Below are 19,353 nucleotides of genomic sequence, written 5' to 3'. Positions count from 1 at the left end.
GTTGGCTATGATGCACATTTTAATTAATGAAATATTCAAACGTTTTAAAATTTGTTGTATATGCTACATATTGTGACAGTTGGCAAATGTAATAATCACTTAACACTGAAAAAAAACCCAGCTGAAATGACCCAAAATTTTGGGTCACGCAGGAAATGGACCACAGGCAGGACTCAAACCAGCTGCACCTCATGTACTGAGACTGATAGTCTCAGTACATGAGGTGCACACTCTACCAACTGAACTACAGGGGTACCCCATCATCTACTATTCTTCTTTAGATAAACTTGAATCTTTGAATTATAGAAACTCAAAAAATGCATTTCAAAATTTGGTTATAGTTAATTATGAACCTGATTTGTCATTATTTTGGAGCCTGAAAAATAAATGGTTTTAATTTGAAAATATTAAAATTTCACTTGAATTAATTTGCTGTATGTATATATATATATATATATATATATATATATATATATATATGTGTAACATATATATTTTAAAAATACAATTTCTCACACTTTGTGTAGGCAATCAGTCATGTCTCAATATGCCCCAGTGCGTCCTCATGTTCATTGTGTTGACAAAGTTGACCAAATTGACACAGACTAAAACTAAAAATGTTTCCTGAATATTTTTGTTTTTAAAGTACACAATATCACTTAAGTTCATTTCTTTAGTTAACTAAAGTGTGTTTACACACCTAGTTTTAGTTTTAATTTTAATGTTAACCATTATGACCTTGGTTCAAGGATTAAAGTCTAACAGTCATGTGATCAGCTTCGTCCCAAGAGGGACATTCTTGAGAAGAGTAACTGTGATGCAACACCCACCACACAAACACACACACACACACACACACACACACACAGAGGCAGTGCTTTACTGTAAACAAACTTAAGAAAATGTAGTTTGATCAGAAGACACTTTAGTGTTCCCCGTGGGATGATGAGGTCAGGACACAGGATGAAGACAGAAGATGGAAACAAAAATGAACATTATAAAGGGGTTGTGTAATATATGTCCCCACAATAATATCATAATATTTAAGGTCCTCTGAGATACTGGTTTCTTGACAACATGACAAAATACTTAAAAATATTTTGGGTTTAGGCTCAAGAATAGCTGTTGAATTCTCCTCCCTTATGTCTAAAAGACAAAAAGTACCACAATGAGACACAAAACAACAGGCAAAACTACCACAAAGACAAAATTACAGCAAAGAGACACAAAAGTAACACTAAAACAAACAAAATGACTATGAGGAGACATGATATTACCAGAAAAAGACACAAAATGACTACAAGGAGGTGTTGGGGACCCTTACCATGCCAGGGGCCCCTTGTCTCATAAGCCACCAATGACCCTGATTATATTTATATTATTATAATTATCAATAACTATACGTGATTATGATGACTCTGATTGTGAGTGATTGTGAATAAAATAAAATTAAGCTGTATTAAAAATAAACATATCCCACCTGTGCGTCATACATGTAAAGTGTGTCATCATCATCATCGCTAACGCCCCTCAGAGGAGGCCGCTGATTGGTCAACCTTGCAGCCCCCTCCTCCTCCTCTTGTGTTCCTGCAGAGCAAACAGTTTCCAAACCGCGGCCTTATCTTATCACTTATCGAGGGTCTGGCCCGACAAGGACACCATTTAATCGGGTCAAATCGACGCTATAGCTCCAGGAGAAACGCTTGTTGTCTTTTGAGGACACACTTTGAATGTGTGTAAAGAGAAAGCCTGCCCCTTCTTCGTTCCCCCGCCTCCAGACAGACGCTATGAGGGCAGAGTCAGAGAGCAGCAGCCAGCCCGTAGTCTTGTTTTGAACAGGCTCCACATTCAGAGCTAACTTTTGTAGAGTTAAAAACAGTTAGCTCACTGTTTCAGCCAAAAAAAAGAGCGTTAAAGGACGGTGTAGCGCTTCGTGTAGCCGCTTGTTGTGAAGCTGGTAACGTTAGCTTGATCAATATGGTGACTTTGTCATCCGTAATAAGACCTCTGGCTGCTCAGCTCCACCGACAGCTCGGTAGACACGCCAAGAGTCACCGGATAACCCCGGTCAGGAGATGCAACCTCACCGCCTGCTCGAGCAAATATGTCCTCTCTCAGAGTAAGTACTAATGGAAAACCTGTGTGATAATTAGCTGCATGCTATGTTTATCGTTTTTTTCCAGCGTGTCGACACAGCTGCTCATTATCATGCAGCTTCAAAGGGGAACATAATTAAATGTATTCTCAGAGCAGCAGTGTCAGTGTGTGTGTCAGCACGGCAGTGATTTGGTTTGCTGTCTCATTGTGGCTCTAAAGCCTCTCATTATACGCATTGTGACTCACACAGCATCAGTAAACGGTCACTTTTGTTTTCATCTGAAAAACGTGTACGCAGAGCAGTGGAAAGCTCGGACTGGATCTCCATCATCACTGGATGTGGATCACACGATGCTGTGTTGGATCAGCTGTGTTTTGACTGACCTCAGGCTCCAGGTTTTCCACACAAGTATTGATATCCCTGATCACTGCCCATATACAGGGCATCCGAGGCCCTTTGACCTACATACATAGGAGCCTGTGTGTAAAGTCATCCTATATGTGTCGTGTCAGGGATGTTATTGTCAAATGCATACAGAAAATGTCAGTGTGTTTCTGCTCAAGTGTGCCATCTGGAAATTTTAGCACACACTTCATATTTTATAGGCTGAAAACCGCATTTTCTGACATTTTTGCATGAAGAAGCACTAAGAGGAATCAATTATCTAAGTAGTTTAAAAGCTTTATTCTTTTTTCCCCCCTTGCTCAGTTGGACAAGTGAGTTGCCAGATTTACTTGCCTGATATGGCAGTTTACTTGTCATGGGCAAGTGGGCACGTCTTATTGTTGAGCCCGGTTTTATGCCTTTATTGTCCATCACATCTCTACTGGGTATGTATTTATTGAGGTTTATCTACTAGGGCTGCACAATTAATAACAATTTTTTGGAAATTGCAATATGACCAAATATTGGGTTGTAACTATTATTATTGTCATTATTGATTAATTCATGAATAATTAATTGATTGTTTCTATAAAATGTTAGAAAATTGCAAAAAATGCTCATCACAGTTTCCCAGAACCCGACATGACATCTTCAAATTAACTAATGATTATTTTCATTGTCGATTAATCAGTCAATTATTTTCTTGATCAATCGATTAATAGTAATAGTAATATTCAGATTTAAGAAGCTGAAATCAGATAATTTTGACTTTCTTTCTTAAAAAATCCTCAAACTGATTAATCTGTTATCAAAGTTGGCAAGTTGGTAGTTGGCAGTTAATTTAATAATTGATTAATTGTTTACTGTCATAAATAACAAGGAAAAGCACTAAATTCTTACATTTAAGAAGCTAGAACCAGCAAATGTTTGACATTTTTGTTTGAAAATCAAAATAGTTGGTGATAAGATTTTCTTTTGATCAAATAATTGATTCAGCTCTAACCAAGTGCAATATCCAAATCATAAAAGTGGCAATTCTTTGATAAATTAAAAAACCGTGACAAAACAATTATAATGAAGTACTGTTATGCTGCAGAGATACTCTGGAGAACAAATCTTGTTCTCAGAAAGTAAGAAAACATGCTTGTTTGATACACACTCCAACAAATGACATGATGATCACTGTTTTTTTTCCCCCATATAATCATTATCAATCATAATCATTGCAAAACATGTTCAACAAGATCTATAAAATACACCTGTGGTCATGCTAAACATATTGCATGCTGCTTGAAGAGCAGTTTCTTCTCTTGCATGTTGGACCTCTGGAATGAGTCATCATTTCCCTTCATGTTGATGCGCCCACAGATTATTACACCCGAGCTTGTCTGACGAGTCCCAACAACTTCCTCACCACACCCAGTAACATAAGCCTTGTCTTGTGCACCATATCATGCCAACGATAACCACAAACAACATGCAAAAAAATGTTTAAAAGTGGAGAAATTGTCCAGTGCAGCAGAGCTTTTCAGTTCAACCATGATAATAAAGAGTTCATATTTAACTTTAACAAGCTTGTTGTACTGGGCACTGTCTGTCAGACTGACGCTGTTGGTTTGACTTTGAAGTGGCCCAAAAGAAATGAGATTTCTTGTCAGTGCATTATCCTGCACTTTGATCCGTCCTGATGCTGTTTTTCTTCACGAAGAGACATTTCTGCTTTTCTGTCTCCTCAGGTAAAAAAAACAACACGTGACTCACAGGAAATTGATGTAGTCTGTGCTTCCCCGAAGTAGGGCGGCATGCTGCCATCCCGTCATTGCAATATGCGAGGGGTAGAAAGATAAGGAGCTCAGTTTAGCCTCTCAGGCACAGCTTGAGAGAAATCATAACTCCTTCAGTAAATGTGGCCGACTGCAGTCTCAAGCTCCAAAACTTAACCCTGATAGAGAAGTTAAGAGATTTTTGTAGAACTTGTCAAGGTTGGCAGCGAGGAAGTGCTGCCTGAGAACCGAAATGCAGGGACGAAAATACCCTGAAAGTAGCCATGCTCAGTTGGCGGAGTGTGTACATGTACAGAGGCTATTGGAAGCCAGGGAAGACAGATGGTTTGAGAGAGGAGTGAAAGAGGCCATTTTTGTTAACCTGGAATGGCCATCTCTCAACAGAGGAGGAGGTCTAAGGCACAATTTATTTGCCACTTACAATACAGTCTTAAGATCACTCCCCAGGCAGTTGGATACCCACCTGAAACCATGTGACCCTAACAAGTCACATGATAGCAGAGTCCTTAACGACTCTCATTCACACCTCCCCCCAGGTGAAACTCATGAGTCACACAATGGAGGGGTGGGCACATGAGACACATGCCCCCCCCCCAAGTGCTAACGACTCCATTAGGTTTAAAACCTGAACTCCCAAACCAGTCAGGCAGAACTGAAGAAGCCTCTTGGATGAGAGGCGGAACATTTTCAAGAACTCTATCAAGTCCAGTTGCCTACTACAAACTTTGATACGAAGGTTAGCAAAGTTTAGTTTGAAAAATTGAGGTAAACCTCCACAATAGTTTACATAAAAACTTATTGTTTCAACTTTGACCTACTGTACCTACCATAGTTGCACACACACACTCACAATGAGGGATTCTTGCCAACATTTCAGGTGCACTCACTTTGGGTTTGACCTACAAATAAACAGGTTTATATAATTGGACTAAACAGTTTGTTCATTCTGACTACTCATGTTTCTTACCCTGCCTTACTCTGTTGAAGTGGTGTTGCCATGTTTTGAGATGTCAGCAATGATTTTGATAAGACCAATGTTATCATGACAGATGAAGATGATGACCCAACCTCCTAAATAGTATCCAGGTTTCTGTAAACTAGTCTTATCTTTTGACGGGTCATGCTGCATATTTTCCCTCAGACTCTTTGTGTTATTTGTATGTTTGGTCATAACCTTTAAGGTTTTGAGATATCCACACCTTCTCTGGATAACCTACAGCAGTGTTCCCCAACCCTGGTCCTCAGGGACCACTGTCCTGTCCTGTCCGGATTCAAATGATCAGGTTGTTGTCAGGCTTCTGCAGAGGCTTGATGACGAGCTGATCATGTGAATCAAGTGTGTTGGAGCAGGGAAACATCTAAAACACGCAGGACAGTGGGCCCTGAGGACCAGGGTTGGGGAAGACTGACCTACAGCACTGTCAACAGTTTTAAAAAGGGTGTATTTCTTCAGTAGCTAGTTTTGGGGGGTGGGGTGCTTTTGGGATGGGATGGCTTGCAGCTAAAGATGCAGTTACAGGGAGTAGCTCAGCTGGTAGAGTGGGTTTGATTCCAGACTGTGGAATCAAACCCACTCTACCAGCTGAGCTACTAGGATGCCCCCAAATAACCCTTGACGGTTGACTGATTTTGTAATGCATACAGAAATGTTTTTGATTTTTGAAAGGATTTTTTCCACCTTAGTGGCAAGAAGTTACTGACTCCATTTGTTTCTTTACCCTGGAGTTGGGCAACAGGACAAATGACGTACTGTTTATATTACTGTATGTCTGTCTTTAAGGTCTCTGATTGTATTACATCATAATAGGCATTAATGCAAATCCATAAGCAAGATTGCTATATAAAAATATTGTCTTTTCATTTGATTTTGCCATCAATCTGATGAATTAATGACTTTAAATTTTTCAGGTATATAATTTGCTGGTTTTGACAAATATAGACATTCTCTTGAGCAATTCCAACCATTGAATTGATTTTATTCTATGTAGGGATGGATAGAAACTACTGTCATCCTTTTTCCATCTAAAAAGACAACATCTGCTTAAGGCGAATCTAAAAACTTTTTTGTGAAATTATGTAAAAAGTTTTTTTCAAATTTTGCTGTTTTCATCAGCCTTTATGTAATTTGAAAATGTGTATAAAAATATGTTGATAACTCGCTTGTAAGATGCGTCAAAAATTAGCACCAGCCAAATGCTGGTAACATATACAAGTGACTGATAGATTTGCTTCTCTCACCAGGCAAAAAACAATGACAATTTATGGAGTAGACAGTAAAATTTGAACATTCACTAACCATTTGACCGGTGCAGAAAAAAATTACACACCATTGCAGCCTGTGTAGTAAATTTTGGGGAAAAAAGCACTGGTTGGTCCTTTAACTGGTGGATGAAAGGTTGGATACTGGTAGATGGAGAAAGCTGCGTTAGCATTTTAGGCTTACGGGTAGGTGTTCAGTGTTTCCACTGGGACATGTCTGCAGGACAAATCTTTATCGCTGCACATAAATCTGTTTAAGGGGGCCAAGATATCCACACAAGGTCATTTATTATCTCTTCATGTTCACCACTATTGGCTGTCGATGCAGAAGACTCAGCTGGTCACTCAGAGCTCTTCTAAATCAAGACATCTGTCCGCCATGTGACAGCACTGCAGAATGACATGCCACCAATCAGAAAAACCTCACAGCTTACAGTTACCCCGTGAATGAGCATGAATAGCTTTGCAAGCAGTTATTGTGTGTCCGTGCGATAACAGAGTCAGGCAGCCAACTCCCCCAGGAGGAGCTGCTGAAATCCGATGAAGATGAAGGTCATCTCCCAGTCAGACCTGTTCAGCTCGGTGCTCAGCGGCAACCTTAAGCCCTGTGCTGGATGAATGAAGAGAAAAACAATAGACTGCGCTGCTTTTGTGCCCTTTGACAACAACACTTGATTGAATCTTTTTTTTTTCTGTTGGTCAGGAGGAGGAGGAAACAATCTTTTAAACTGAGCTTTTTTGGACTTTATAAGTGGGCAAGTGTGTTCTGTTTTTTGGGTGGATTTCAAGGGAGAAGGAAAATAAGAAGGAGGGAGGCAGGGAAAGTGAGCGGAGTTTCGGGTAATTAGAAGTCAGGTCCGTGGACACACGTTGACCAGAGCTGGCGGTTTGACCGGCCAGAGGTCCTGGTCTGATTCTCCCGCTGTGGAGTGGACCTGGGGGCGTGCCAGGACATTCCGCGTGTCACTTTCTGTACAGCCAGCCCACTTCTCTCTTATTTTGTAATTTCCTTTTAGGAAAAAAAACTAAGACGAGGGACTAAGAGGAAGTACCTCTGCTCACTTGCTCCTTTTTCATTCAGTTCCTTCAAACTGCTCAAGGAAGAAGGAGGTGTGTGTCTGTCAGCACTGACAGTGTGTAGATTTTATTTTTTAGGCACCTTTTTCATTTTGTTTGAAAATGGACTGTATAAAAATGCGGGCAGCAGCAGAGTACAACATGAAAAGTAGGTGTCAGCATTTTTCTTTTCAGGTTTTTTGTTTTTATGGGCAGCGGAGGCTGTAAGTTCAGTTTTTTAAAGTCAAAATTTCTGACTTTTTCCACTTCCTCTGCTCCTTCTTCTTCTGGTCTTCCTCCCTCCTCTCCTCCAGTGCATCCCATGTGGCAGGGACCCCTCGCGGTACCAGGAGGTGATCGCCAGTCTCCCATCGACATTGTTGTGCGAAAGACCGTCTTTGACTCACAGCTGAAGCCTCTGGTGTCTGATTACGACCCACAGACCTGCCAACAAATCTGGAACAACGGCTACTCCTTTCTGGTCGAGTATGATGACACTACAGACAAGTCCAGTAAGTACACTTTTGTGTCATCTATACCGTTATATACAATATATTGTCTTTCTGAAGATGTATTTAAATCCACTCAGTTTTGACATTAATTGCTCAGTAGAAACCTGAAAAGTAACGTAATGTTTTGTTCCACTTTATTCCTCTTCCTCTTTATTAAAAACTAGACAGGGAGCAAGTAAGTAGTTTCCCTTTAAATCTGACTGGATTTAAAGGAAGTCTCAGCCAGGGGAATGCATGTTTTGATCTGCACAAGAGGATTATCTCTTTCTTCAGCCCCCTTAAAGGGCCCACTGTCTGCAGGAAAATCGAGTAATCAATGCTATACTTCAAAACCACAACTGTCACGTGGATCTGGTGACAGTCATGTGACTTGCGTGTCTGCCCTGACCTCAACAACTACTGTATAGCCTGTCTTTAAACGATAATTTTTGTATAATTACTGAGCGACACCAAAATGCTGTATAACTTTCCAAACCATTAAATAAACCTTGTTTTGGTAAAATTACAAAAGCTGAAAAATAAACCACTTTACAGGCGTCACGTGCCCTCAGTCTTTGTATTAAAAGCTTAGTTGGGAACTGAGAGAACAAAAACAGGTTTACAACGGTATTTTATTACCAGCAAAATGACCAGAGAGACAATGGTGTGATTGAAGGTACTAAAACTACCAATTCAGTCTTAAAATTGATGTTTTTGACCCCAATAACGTTTTTTTAATCTCTCAGGTTTTCTCCAAGTAACTACCTCACCTAAATATTTCATATGTGAACAGCCAACTCAATCTTTGTGCGTCAGCCATATTTATAAAATTAATGCATGCTTTTGTAGTACTGAATAAAGTATTGCGCAGTTCCCTGGAAAAAGGGAAGTCGAAGACAAAGTAGAAAACACACATTTTCTATGTCAACACAATGTTCTGCTCCAGTATCTCCTTCTTATCTGTTGGTAGTATTACCTGCATAGATAAATACTTTACAGGTGTTGTAAAGTAGATAGCTTTATAGGTGATTATTGTCTCTCACTGTAATATTTCCTGGATGTTTCTGGGTCAGTGGGACTGCCTGAACAACCTGTTCTCCAGCAGATGTCACATGTGGGATAATTTCCTGCTTTTGGACAAGGAAACTAGAAATAAAAAATTTGTTTCCTTGCTTTTGGAGGAGGAAGCAGTTCCCAATTCTAACACATAGCCTCTAGACACTCACAGATGTGATCTCATTCCTGTAGAAGACAAGTATTTCATTGTTTTAAAAGCATTGTGAAATGTCAAAGTGTGATACAGTCATCTTATCTGCATGTGCTTTTATTTCTGGTGCAGCGCTAAAAGGGGGCCCCCTGCAAGACAAATTCAGACTGTGCCAGTTCCACTTCCACTGGGGTGAGAGCAACGCCTGGGGGTCAGAGCACACGCTGGACAGGAGGCTGTTCCCTGCAGAGGTACTGTGTCCACTGTAACATGGAGATCATGAAACTTAAGTGATCCCTGCAGGGACGTCAGAATGTTGCACATTTCTGTCATATTAAGTAAAACAAAATTCTACTATTACCTGCCATTTTGATCTTAATTTTTGTAATAATGATGAGATATAGTCTATATAAAAACATTTGATTTTCAAAAACATTTAATATACAGAAGCACAGAGAGAAAAGATGCACAGAGACATCGACCAACACCCTTCTGTGACTCGTAGTGGGCATGGACACGCTCCAAGGCCTTATGTCTGTAGTCCTCAAACACGTCAGCGCCTGGGTAGTGAGATGCATTGAGCACGCTGTCGATGTCTGCAACGATGCCCACATGCTCCAAGGGGAATCTTTTTGTTTTTGTGGTAGATTTAGTTACCTCTGCGATGTTTTCTGTTTGATCGTGTTGCATGTAAATGAACAAAAATGACAATAGATCCGCTTTAATGTTTTAATGTGTCAAAATGACAAACAGCCATCAGATTTTTCCTTCATAACGTCTGGCTGGTGTATACGTCGGTCAATAAGTAACAAAAAATTGCAGTGCAGAAATTATTATTTAGAAACTATGTCTCTTACATAGTCAGTCCACCAGCCATGTAGCGTAGGACTGCATCTAATGATTATTTTCATAGTCGATTAATCAGTCGATTATTTACTTAATTAATCTATTAATAGTTGTTTGTTTTAAAATGTCAGAAAATTGTGAAAAATGGAAATCAGTGTTTCCCAAAGCCTTCAAATGTCTTATTTTACTCATAACCTAAAGATCAAGACCAGTCTATGAGATCCATATCAAGAATGCTTGTTTATGTTTATTCAGTACTACTGTTATACAGTATATTGTTTTTAGCTATGTAACCTTTTGACTAAAATGAACTTTTTTGTGCCCTGTGTGTCATGTTGTAGTAACATTTTTCACATTGTCCAAACCCAAAATTCAAATGAATCTGATTGATTAGATATATTGCCCAGCCCTAATTATCCCTTCAGTATATCTGGTTGCATTAGCGCATAGTATTACTATTTAAGAAAACGTACAAAGAAACTATTAAACTTAATTTTCCCATTTAAAAAAGATTTATCCAGATTCATCTGACACACACACACAGCAGTGTCGTACCTTGTGCCACATAGATACATAATGCTAAGCGATGTCCAGTCCCACCAGGATTTCATGGGCTGTTTTTGGGATTGTTGCAGCATAAAATGCTTGATTTCATGGCAGCCTTTCAAAAAAACATGCAATGCATGTTGCAATGTTTGTCAGCATTTTTTGCAGTGACACTGGGGGAGCAAGGAAAAATCGCAAAACCAAGATTTTTTTTTGTATAATTCATTCAAATCAAAAGCAACTTTCTCCAAGGAAAATAAAACTGTACTCTATTGTGAGTGTTCTAAGTTACCTTACCAAAAAAACTCAAGATTACAAAAACTTTAACAAAGTATGATTTATTTGTAGATGAAGAAGTAGCGCACCTGTGGGGTATTCCACAAGGAAGCAAAGTCTTTTTGAATAGAAGTGCTCCAAGCATTGATAAATGTCAATACAGAGCACTGAAAAATGTCATGTGTGTAACTATATAACTCGCTGGACGAAACAAAACAGTGATCAGTGGCAGAGTTGCAGAGTTTGGACAAAATTGCAAGTTCTCACAGAATTCACAGGGACTGTTTGAATATGCGTGAATTGTTGGGATCGCAACATTGCTGCTACCTGGAGGGACTGAATGTCTTTATTTGTTTTTGAAACAGCAGGTTCAGAGGTAGGTGTGGAGTTAGACTGATGGTGCCGTGCAAGGGCTTCATTACCTATAACAGCAGTATCTTGGCATCTTTAGTTTTGTTGTACACACCCTCTGTTGTTCCTTTGAAAACAAGTCTTTGATATGCCTGCCGCTCAAGTAATGGAGCATGTTAAGTACAGAGGCGCTGTAGTCAAATGTATGGCAGGTTATAATGTCACCAGCCAACTGAATGGAAAAAGTCTGACATGTAGTGCAGTTACTCTCCACATGACCAAATTGCCTCTTAAGGGTTAAAGAAGAAATGGAAGAAAACAAATTTGCACTCCCTCAACAGTGTAAATGTTGACTTACTTTTTAAGTGTCCCTCTTGAAATGCCTGGAAAAATACTGAGAATTGTATCAGTGACTACAGGCTTTATTGTGCTATGTGTATATGGGAACTTTTCCATCCTCTCCTGGTTCTATAGCATGTATCAGGCATGACGCCAGATTCTTTGATTCAGCTGTGTTTCTCTATTTCTCTCTGTATAAATAAAGCCGTGTTCAAACATAGGCACAGTGTGTTTGTTTCTCAGCGGGTGGATTTGAAGCGGGTATACATGCCAGCCTCACGTTTGACCACAGAACATCTATGTTCATGTTGTTCCATTAACTTCAGCACACTTATGTAACAACGGGTTCCACTGACTCTGTGCGTGTGTGCGTGTGTCCTCTGCCAAGCCCTTGTTGGTAGTGTTGGGAATGCGTCCATGTCACTTTTCTCATCACTCAGCATTCTTTGTAAGTGTGTGTGCAGAGGATCAAGTTACAGTGCCGACTGACACCTTCGAGCAACCATTGCATGCAAAATTATTTTTGTCCACGTGTGTTTATTGCCAGTGACAGTGTGTAAAGAATTAAAGCTGTTGTTCAATCTAGTTGTGTTAAACTTCATGTATTGTCCGTACATGATCATACCTGATATACTTGATTGTCTATTTTCAGTTAGTAAGTACTCAAATGGATTAATTGATTATCAAAATAGTTGCCAATTAATTTAATAATAATAATTGATTACCTGTGGAAACACTGCAAACTCAAATATGATGATATGGTCATCTGCTGTATGACACATTTATTCATACTGGAATGTACTGAAGGTATTTTTAGATATCACCCAGACACTGCCATCTGTATTTAACTACCTATAAACTCTTATTTTGAAAAGACAAATTAAGGTAAGAAGGAATTAGTGGGTCATTTGGAGGACAGAATGAGAGGGCTGGGGATCAGGGCAGTGGGGTTAAAAAAATCAAGGTTAGGGTTTATAGTCACACACATATACAACCCCACACATACACAGAGACTCATGATATGTGTGTATGCTGTGTGTTCTCAGCTCCATTTGGTCCACTGGAACTCTGACAAGTACAGTTTGTTTGAGGAGGCAGTGATGGAGGACAACGGACTGGCTGTTATTGGAGTCTTTCTTAAGGTATACAACACACGTGCGCGTGCACACACACACACACTTGACATGAAGTCTTCTTTGTTGCACAACGACACTTGTAGTTAATGCAGTATGCATTAAGTGATGTGTGGTTGCAGCTTTACACTGTAAATACAATAAAGATGAATGATTAATTCTTGTGTTGTGTAGGTGGGAAAGAGACATGAGGGGCTGCAGAAACTGGTAGATGCTCTGCCTGCCATCAGACACAAGGTTAGTACGCACACACACACACACACACACACACACACACACACACACACACACACACACACACACACACACCACAGTTTTTGTTTTCTTTTTTTTTTTTAACATGAAGTGCCGGTTTTTGAAGTACAGTATATTGACCCTTATAAAGTCTGTCTGAAATCAAGGGGCCGTAGTCACAAAGCCTCTTAGTAAAGAGCAAAGAGTTGCTCCTAGTGATGAAATTCTAAGAATTTTCTTAAAATTGTGACATTTTCCAAGAATTTCCTCTTAAAGTTAAGACTAAGTCCTGGTGAAGGTAAGTTATTTACAAAGCATTTTAGCCCATAAAATGAAAAAACTGTTAGCAGGGTAGAGGATGACTTTTAAAAAGGGCTAAGGCTTTCTTAAGCAGAGGAGAAAAGTGATATCATGCAAGGATAATGTTTGTGGTTGGTCTAATTGGAGTTGCGCTAACATACCAATAATAATAAAATACTAATAATAATACTAATAATTATAATGATAATTATTAGAATTTAAAAAAAAAATACCTTATTGATATAGCATTTTCCAGAACGGTACAAAGTTCTTTGAAAAAAAAAAAAAAGACAAAGGCAGATAAATCTCCCAACTCACACAATAACATAATGCCAGAAATGAAATTCATCACAACACTTAGATATTTGGAAAAATGCGACAGTGATGACTTTGTTCAGTCACAACCTTCACCAGCAGAGTGATGACACAATTACAGCACTTTCAGAAGAGTTTTCTTAAAATGATGAATGAATGAAGGTATGAATGGTAGCAGCACTTTGCTGGTAGGTAGATACTGATGCTCTCTAGTGGTTCAGTAGAGACACTACAGGGCTGTTCAGACACATATTTCTGTCCAGAGTTGCATTAATCTTTCACCAAGATCTTGTATTGATGATGGGAGAGTCACTGTGTAAAGTCTTCTCCAGAACATCACAAAGATTCTCAGTGAGGTTAACATCTGGACTCTGTGGTGGACAATCCATGTGTGAAAATGATGTCTCACGCTCCCTGAACCACTCTTTCACAGTTTGAGTCCCATGAATCCTGACATTGTCATCTTGGAACATGCCCGTGTCATCAGGGAAAAAAAAATCCATTGATGTAAAAACCTGATCATTCAGTATATTCAGGTAGTGACCTGACATCATTTTGTTACTGAACCTCGACCTGATCAACTGAAGCAACCCCAGATCATAACACTGCCCCCACACGCTTGTACTGTAGACACTGGGCATGATGGGAGCATCACTTCATCTGCCTCTCTTCTTACCCTGATGCCACATCACTCTGGAACAGGGTAAATCTGGACTCATCACACCACATGACCTTTTTCTATCGCTTCAGAGGGCTTTTTTTATTATCCTCACTGATAAGTGGTTTTCTTAAGGTTACACAGCTGTTTAGTCCCTTGAGTTCTCTTCACCTTGAGTGTGTGGAAATGCTCTTACTTTCACTATTAAACATAACTGTGAGTTCTAATGTTGAGTTTTTATGATTTGATTTCACCAAACATTTAAGTGATCTCAGATCACAATCAATCAAGATTATTTTCTTCCTCAAAGATGATGGTTCACCACGATCCTTCCAGGTTTTAATAATGTGTTGGACAGTTTTAGTAGTTCCATTAATCTCCTCAGTTGTTTTCTTTGCTTGATGCAGGTCAATAATTTGAGCCTTCTGAAACAGAGTAACATCTTTTCCTCGACCACAGGATATGTCTTCTGACATGGTTGTTTAAGAAATGAGAAGCTGCTCACTGCATCAGTTAGGGTTCAATAACTTGTTACCAGCTGAAACATATTAATCACTGCAGTAATTATCCAATGGAAGGCTCAGTTTGCTGTGTTAAATCCAGGTGGTGACTTTATTTTGGCCAGACAGTGTATATTCAGCAACCAAATCTGGGAAAAATCCTTTTAAATGGATTAGCCTAATAATCTCTGATATGGTTGGAGACTGAATGTCACAATTATAAAGTATTAATTGTGTAATACTTACTTATTTTATTATTAGATAATGATTAGATGATAGTGGTTGTTGTATTTAGATAATAGTTTCAGTCTTAGTCTGTGGTGTACTGATACTGAAAACCTAGCTCATTTTTACTGTTTAAAATATTAGAACCTTTGTGTGAACAGCACACTTAAGTTCAGATGTGATCTTGCTCGTCTTTTGCCTGTAACATTCAAAATAATTCAACATACGTCTTTCCTGTGTTTCTCTCTGTCCGTCTGCAGGGCAGTGTAGTGGAGTTCACCAGGTTTGACCCTGCCTGTCTGTTACCAAGCAACACTGATGACTACTGGACGTACCATGGCTCTCTGACAACACCCCCTCTGACAGAGTCTGTCACCTGGATCGTTATGAAGCAGCACATAGAAGTCAGCCATGACCAGGTGTGTGTGTATGTGTGTGTGTATAAATAATTCTTCACATGGATCTTTGTCAAGCTTTGTAATACGGGAACACCGTTGTCAGTGCAAAGAAGAAGTGAAAGCCACATATCAACAACATTCAGAAATGCCGCTGCCTTCTTGTTTTCAAAAAATCCTGGACATCATGTCCTCTAAGTTAAGTTCAAAAGCCAGCGTCTGTGTAGGTATGGGAGTATGTTAGTGTCCTATGCTGCCATCCAGAGACGTTCCTGCTTATTACAGTAAGACAATGACAAGACACTACATGTGTTACAACTTAGTAGTAAAAGAGTTCAGGTACTCGACTGACCTGCCTGCAGTCTAGACCTGTCTCCCATTTAAAATGTGTGGCTCGTGATGAAGCACAAAATATGACGACAGAGCCTCCAGACTGATGAGCACCTGAAGTCTTGTATCAGGCAAGAATGAGAAAGAATTTTGCTTTTAAGACTTCCAGCAATTAGTGTCCACTATTCCCAAACACTGACTGAGTGTTGTGAAAAGAAAATGTGACGTGACACTAGAGCTGCAGCAGTTAATCAGTTATTAAACAAATTACTGAATTTATCACCAACTATTTTGATAATTGAGTAACAGGTTTGAGTAATTTTCTTTTAAGAAAAAAAAATCCTTTTTTCAGCTTCTTAGATGTGAATATTTTCTTGTTTCTTTACTCCTCTATGACAGTAAACTGTATGTCTTTAGGTTGTGATAAAAACAAGACATTTGAGGACATTATCTTAGGCTTTGGGAAACCGTGATTTACATTTTTCACCATTTTCTGACTTTTTAAAACAAACAAGTATTAATTAATCAATTGAGAGTTATTTGCAGCCCTATGTAACACAGTGGGAAACATCTCAACTTTTTTGCAACATGTTACAGACATCAAATTCAGAATGAGTGTATATTTACAAAAACAATTAAGTTGATCATTTTCAACATTAAATATCTAATCTAATCGAAGTCAAGAAGGGTTTGCAAATCATTGCATTCTGGTTTTATTTGTGTTTCACACAACATCCCAAATTTTATGTAATTAGGGTTTGCATTTCATCGCTGTAGTTCATCTTAAAACTGCAGTTAACAATATTATTTTATATCACCAAGTAATGAAATAACTGAAATACCTAAAATGTGTAAGGTGAAAGGTGTCACTTGTACTGAGCCCCAGAAAAATATCATCGAAGTCTGCAGCTCTATGGAGCTCCACTCCCCTCAAACTTGTCTCCAGACCCATGAAGGAAGCTCTTATGAACCCAGTGTACAGCACCTGCTCAAGGGCAGCAACTAGCTGGTGAATATAGTGAAACGCTTAAAGTCATGTGACTTTCTCATGGGAAATGAGAGCTAATTGGAGAGTGAATATGGGACTGACATTCATTACTTGGCCAGAAACAATAACTCCAAATGATAACTGTTTCTCTTTGCTGTGTAAACTGGCAACTAGGGATGCATGATCATCCTGATCATCTGAAGAACAAAGCCAGCAGTAGTTTTCTTATTTTGCCCAGTGAATGTGAACACTGTATTTTATGACTGCATCTGCCAGTGGGCCATCACAACAAGAGCAGGCTTAAAAATATCTCAGTTGCACTACAGGGGAGACTTGATGCTCTGTGCAGTTAGGTGGAAAAAATATGTGCATATATCAGCATCGGCAGTCAAGCAAAATGAGACGGAAAATATCACCATATCAGAAGAAATCAGAACCCAGGTTCCTCAGGTGGTAGAACGTGTGCCCCGTATACTGATGCTGCTGTTCTGCCTCCTCCAGCCAGCCAAAATTAGCCAAAAAAATCACTTAATCCAGACCCACCACCAGAGGGCTCCTGTTGTCCTTTAGAGTAAAACTTCCTTTCAGTAGCACCTCTGCTTTCAAAGTGATCTTTCTTAGTGGTTGCACCACATTGTAACAATCTTAATCATGTTGAGTTGAGGTGTGTCCAAATATTTGTATAATTGAAGACTCTGCCGCTGAGGAGAATTAGCCTGACAGCTTCTTTTTGACATTCGAGACATTCAGACTGTCAGCGTTACACAGAGGACAGGGTGAATCAGCCTGTGATAGTTTGGTATAAGCCTGTTTAAGACTCGTCATCCCCTTTTCTGACATTTGTCCCCTCTGCCTCTTCCTAGCTGGCGGTCTTCCGGAGCCTTCTTTTCACCTCGGCCGAGGAGGAAGTACAGAAGAGCATGGTGAACAACTTCCGCGTGCAGCAGCCTCTCTGCGGCCGCACCGTCCGTTCCTCCTTCACACCTTTCCTACAGGAGGCGCCGTCAGCTGAAGGCGACAAGCACACCCACTGATGCTGCTGGACCCAGTACATACATCCTCTCGCACGGTCACACACACCACAACCACCGTTACACACAGTGACAAACGCACCAAAATTACCTTTATTCTGTCCGGACTCTTTTTTTTTTTTTAACTCTGCTAAAACAAAATGTTTCTCAGAAAACAAACACAAGTATGACAAAGTTTCCTCTGAGTAACTTCAGTCATACTTATTGCTGTTTGTCTTTCGCAGAGAGAATATAATTTTATAATTATTATTACAACCATTTTACATGGAGGATGTAGGGACACTCCTGTTCTTGAGATTTTTATTTTCTATTTTCTTTAGATTTTTCAGCTTTTGGTTTGACTACCAATAAGGAATAAGGGATGATTGCTGTGGGGAAAATATGTAGTTTTATTGATTTTATGAACATGAATCGTATTTATTACATGTTTACTGTTCATTCAGTTACTGTACACAAGTGCTGAGCTGCAGGTAACAATTCAACAGCACCGACCACAGTCGGTACTACAGCAGAGTCCCTGACTTTCATCCATAAAAGGAGACTCAAGCTGCTGTTAGTTCACAACAGAAAGCCCAGGAGATTTTAACAGACCAGGGAGTTTCTCTCAAGTAAAACACATCATATGTGTAACTTCATCAAGGGTTTTGTACCACATTGTCACTTTTTTAAACCCTGTAAGGTGGGTTGTTGTGTTTATCTTTGATTTTATCATTTATACATTAACAAGATGACTAGAATGTATGTTTTCTTAATCTGTTACAAAGAGATTATACTGTATACAGTATGCCTGACATTCAGAAGCCTTTGTTTTTACAGTATGTGACATTCAAACATCCAATACATACAGTAGAGTTTTAAAAGAACTCCACTGAGCCTTAGTTCTTCTACGCAGAACTGTTGAAAATGTTACGCACAAACATGCCAGGTTACAGTAGCACAAACATGCGCTTTAAGAATAATCTAACTGAAATAAGCAGATCCCTCCTTTCTTTTTTTGACAGTAGTTTCAAGTCCCATAACCACAGTGCCTTAAATGTTGTCTGTGTGAATCAACCAACACATCTCTGAGCATGAAGAGTATCTCCGCTTCACACTCGTTCCATGAAGCTGTGGTTCAGGTTAAGTGTTTTGCGGTTGCTCGCAGTAACAGTCGAGGCTCAGGTGACATTTACCGCCATCTTCACCTCATCTGTATTATTTGAATCAAAATGATATCAGCTGAACCCCCACAACACACACCGCTGTGTGTATGAGTAGGGGAAACCTGAAAAAGACTCTCAGGTCGACTGATTGAATCGAGTCTTCATCTTTAGGGAACTGCTGTATTCATTAGCCATTCTGTTTTTGTCAGTGTTCTGTTGCCTGTTCATTCTGTTCATTTTTGTGATGATGAATTAAGATTAATCAAACATGATTGGATTGGTTTGGGGAAGGGCTTGAAGTGTTACAGATATCTTTGTATTGCAATGTAAAATCTCACAGCTGGATAAACTACTACTTTGTTTTATTAATTGTATTATTAAGTCAAAACAGACAAAGGATACTACAGCAAATAGCTGCAGCACATACATATGTTATAGAAGATTATATTTCTAAAGGAGCTGGTT

At 39.3% G+C, this 19,353-nt stretch overlaps 1 protein-coding gene across 2 annotated transcripts; it reads left to right on the top strand.

Moving 5' to 3' along the window:
* Positions 1 to 1,449: 1,449 nt before the first annotated feature.
* Positions 1,450 to 17,897, top strand: ca5a (carbonic anhydrase 5a). Of its 2 annotated transcripts, none has more exons than XM_084733321.1 (7): positions 1,450 to 2,119; positions 7,896 to 8,093; positions 9,412 to 9,530; positions 12,684 to 12,779; positions 12,945 to 13,007; positions 15,263 to 15,421; positions 17,579 to 17,897. In XM_084733321.1, the coding sequence occupies exons 1-7, from the start codon at positions 1,978 to 1,980 to the stop codon at positions 17,747 to 17,749; spliced, it is 948 nt and encodes a 315-aa protein (XP_084589447.1). In that variant the 5' UTR covers positions 1,450 to 1,977; the 3' UTR covers positions 17,750 to 17,897. The 2 variants fall into 2 exon arrangements, with proteins under 2 accessions (XP_084589447.1, XP_084589448.1); XM_084733322.1 differs by lacking the exon at positions 1,450 to 2,119 and adding an exon at positions 7,368 to 7,750.
* The last annotated feature ends 1,456 nt before the right edge of the window (positions 17,898 to 19,353 follow it).

This window comes from Lutjanus erythropterus, chromosome 13, assembly GCF_056507025.1.
Source record: "Lutjanus erythropterus isolate fLutEry1 chromosome 13, fLutEry1.hap2, whole genome shotgun sequence".
Classification (NCBI taxonomy): domain Eukaryota; kingdom Metazoa; phylum Chordata; class Actinopteri; order Lutjaniformes; family Lutjanidae; genus Lutjanus; species Lutjanus erythropterus.
This window is presented reverse-complemented; position numbering and strand designations above follow the sequence as displayed.

Coding starts and splice junctions, on each gene's coding strand:
- ca5a (XM_084733321.1), top strand. CDS start 1,978: ATGGTGACTTTGTCATCCGTAATAAGACCTCTGGCTGCTCAGCTCCAC. Junction 2,120..7,895: donor CAAATATGTCCTCTCTCAGA/GTAAGTACTAAT, acceptor CCTCTCCTCCAG/TGCATCCCATGTGGCAGGGA. Junction 13,008..15,262: donor TGCCTGCCATCAGACACAAG/GTTAGTACGCAC, acceptor GTCCGTCTGCAG/GGCAGTGTAGTGGAGTTCAC.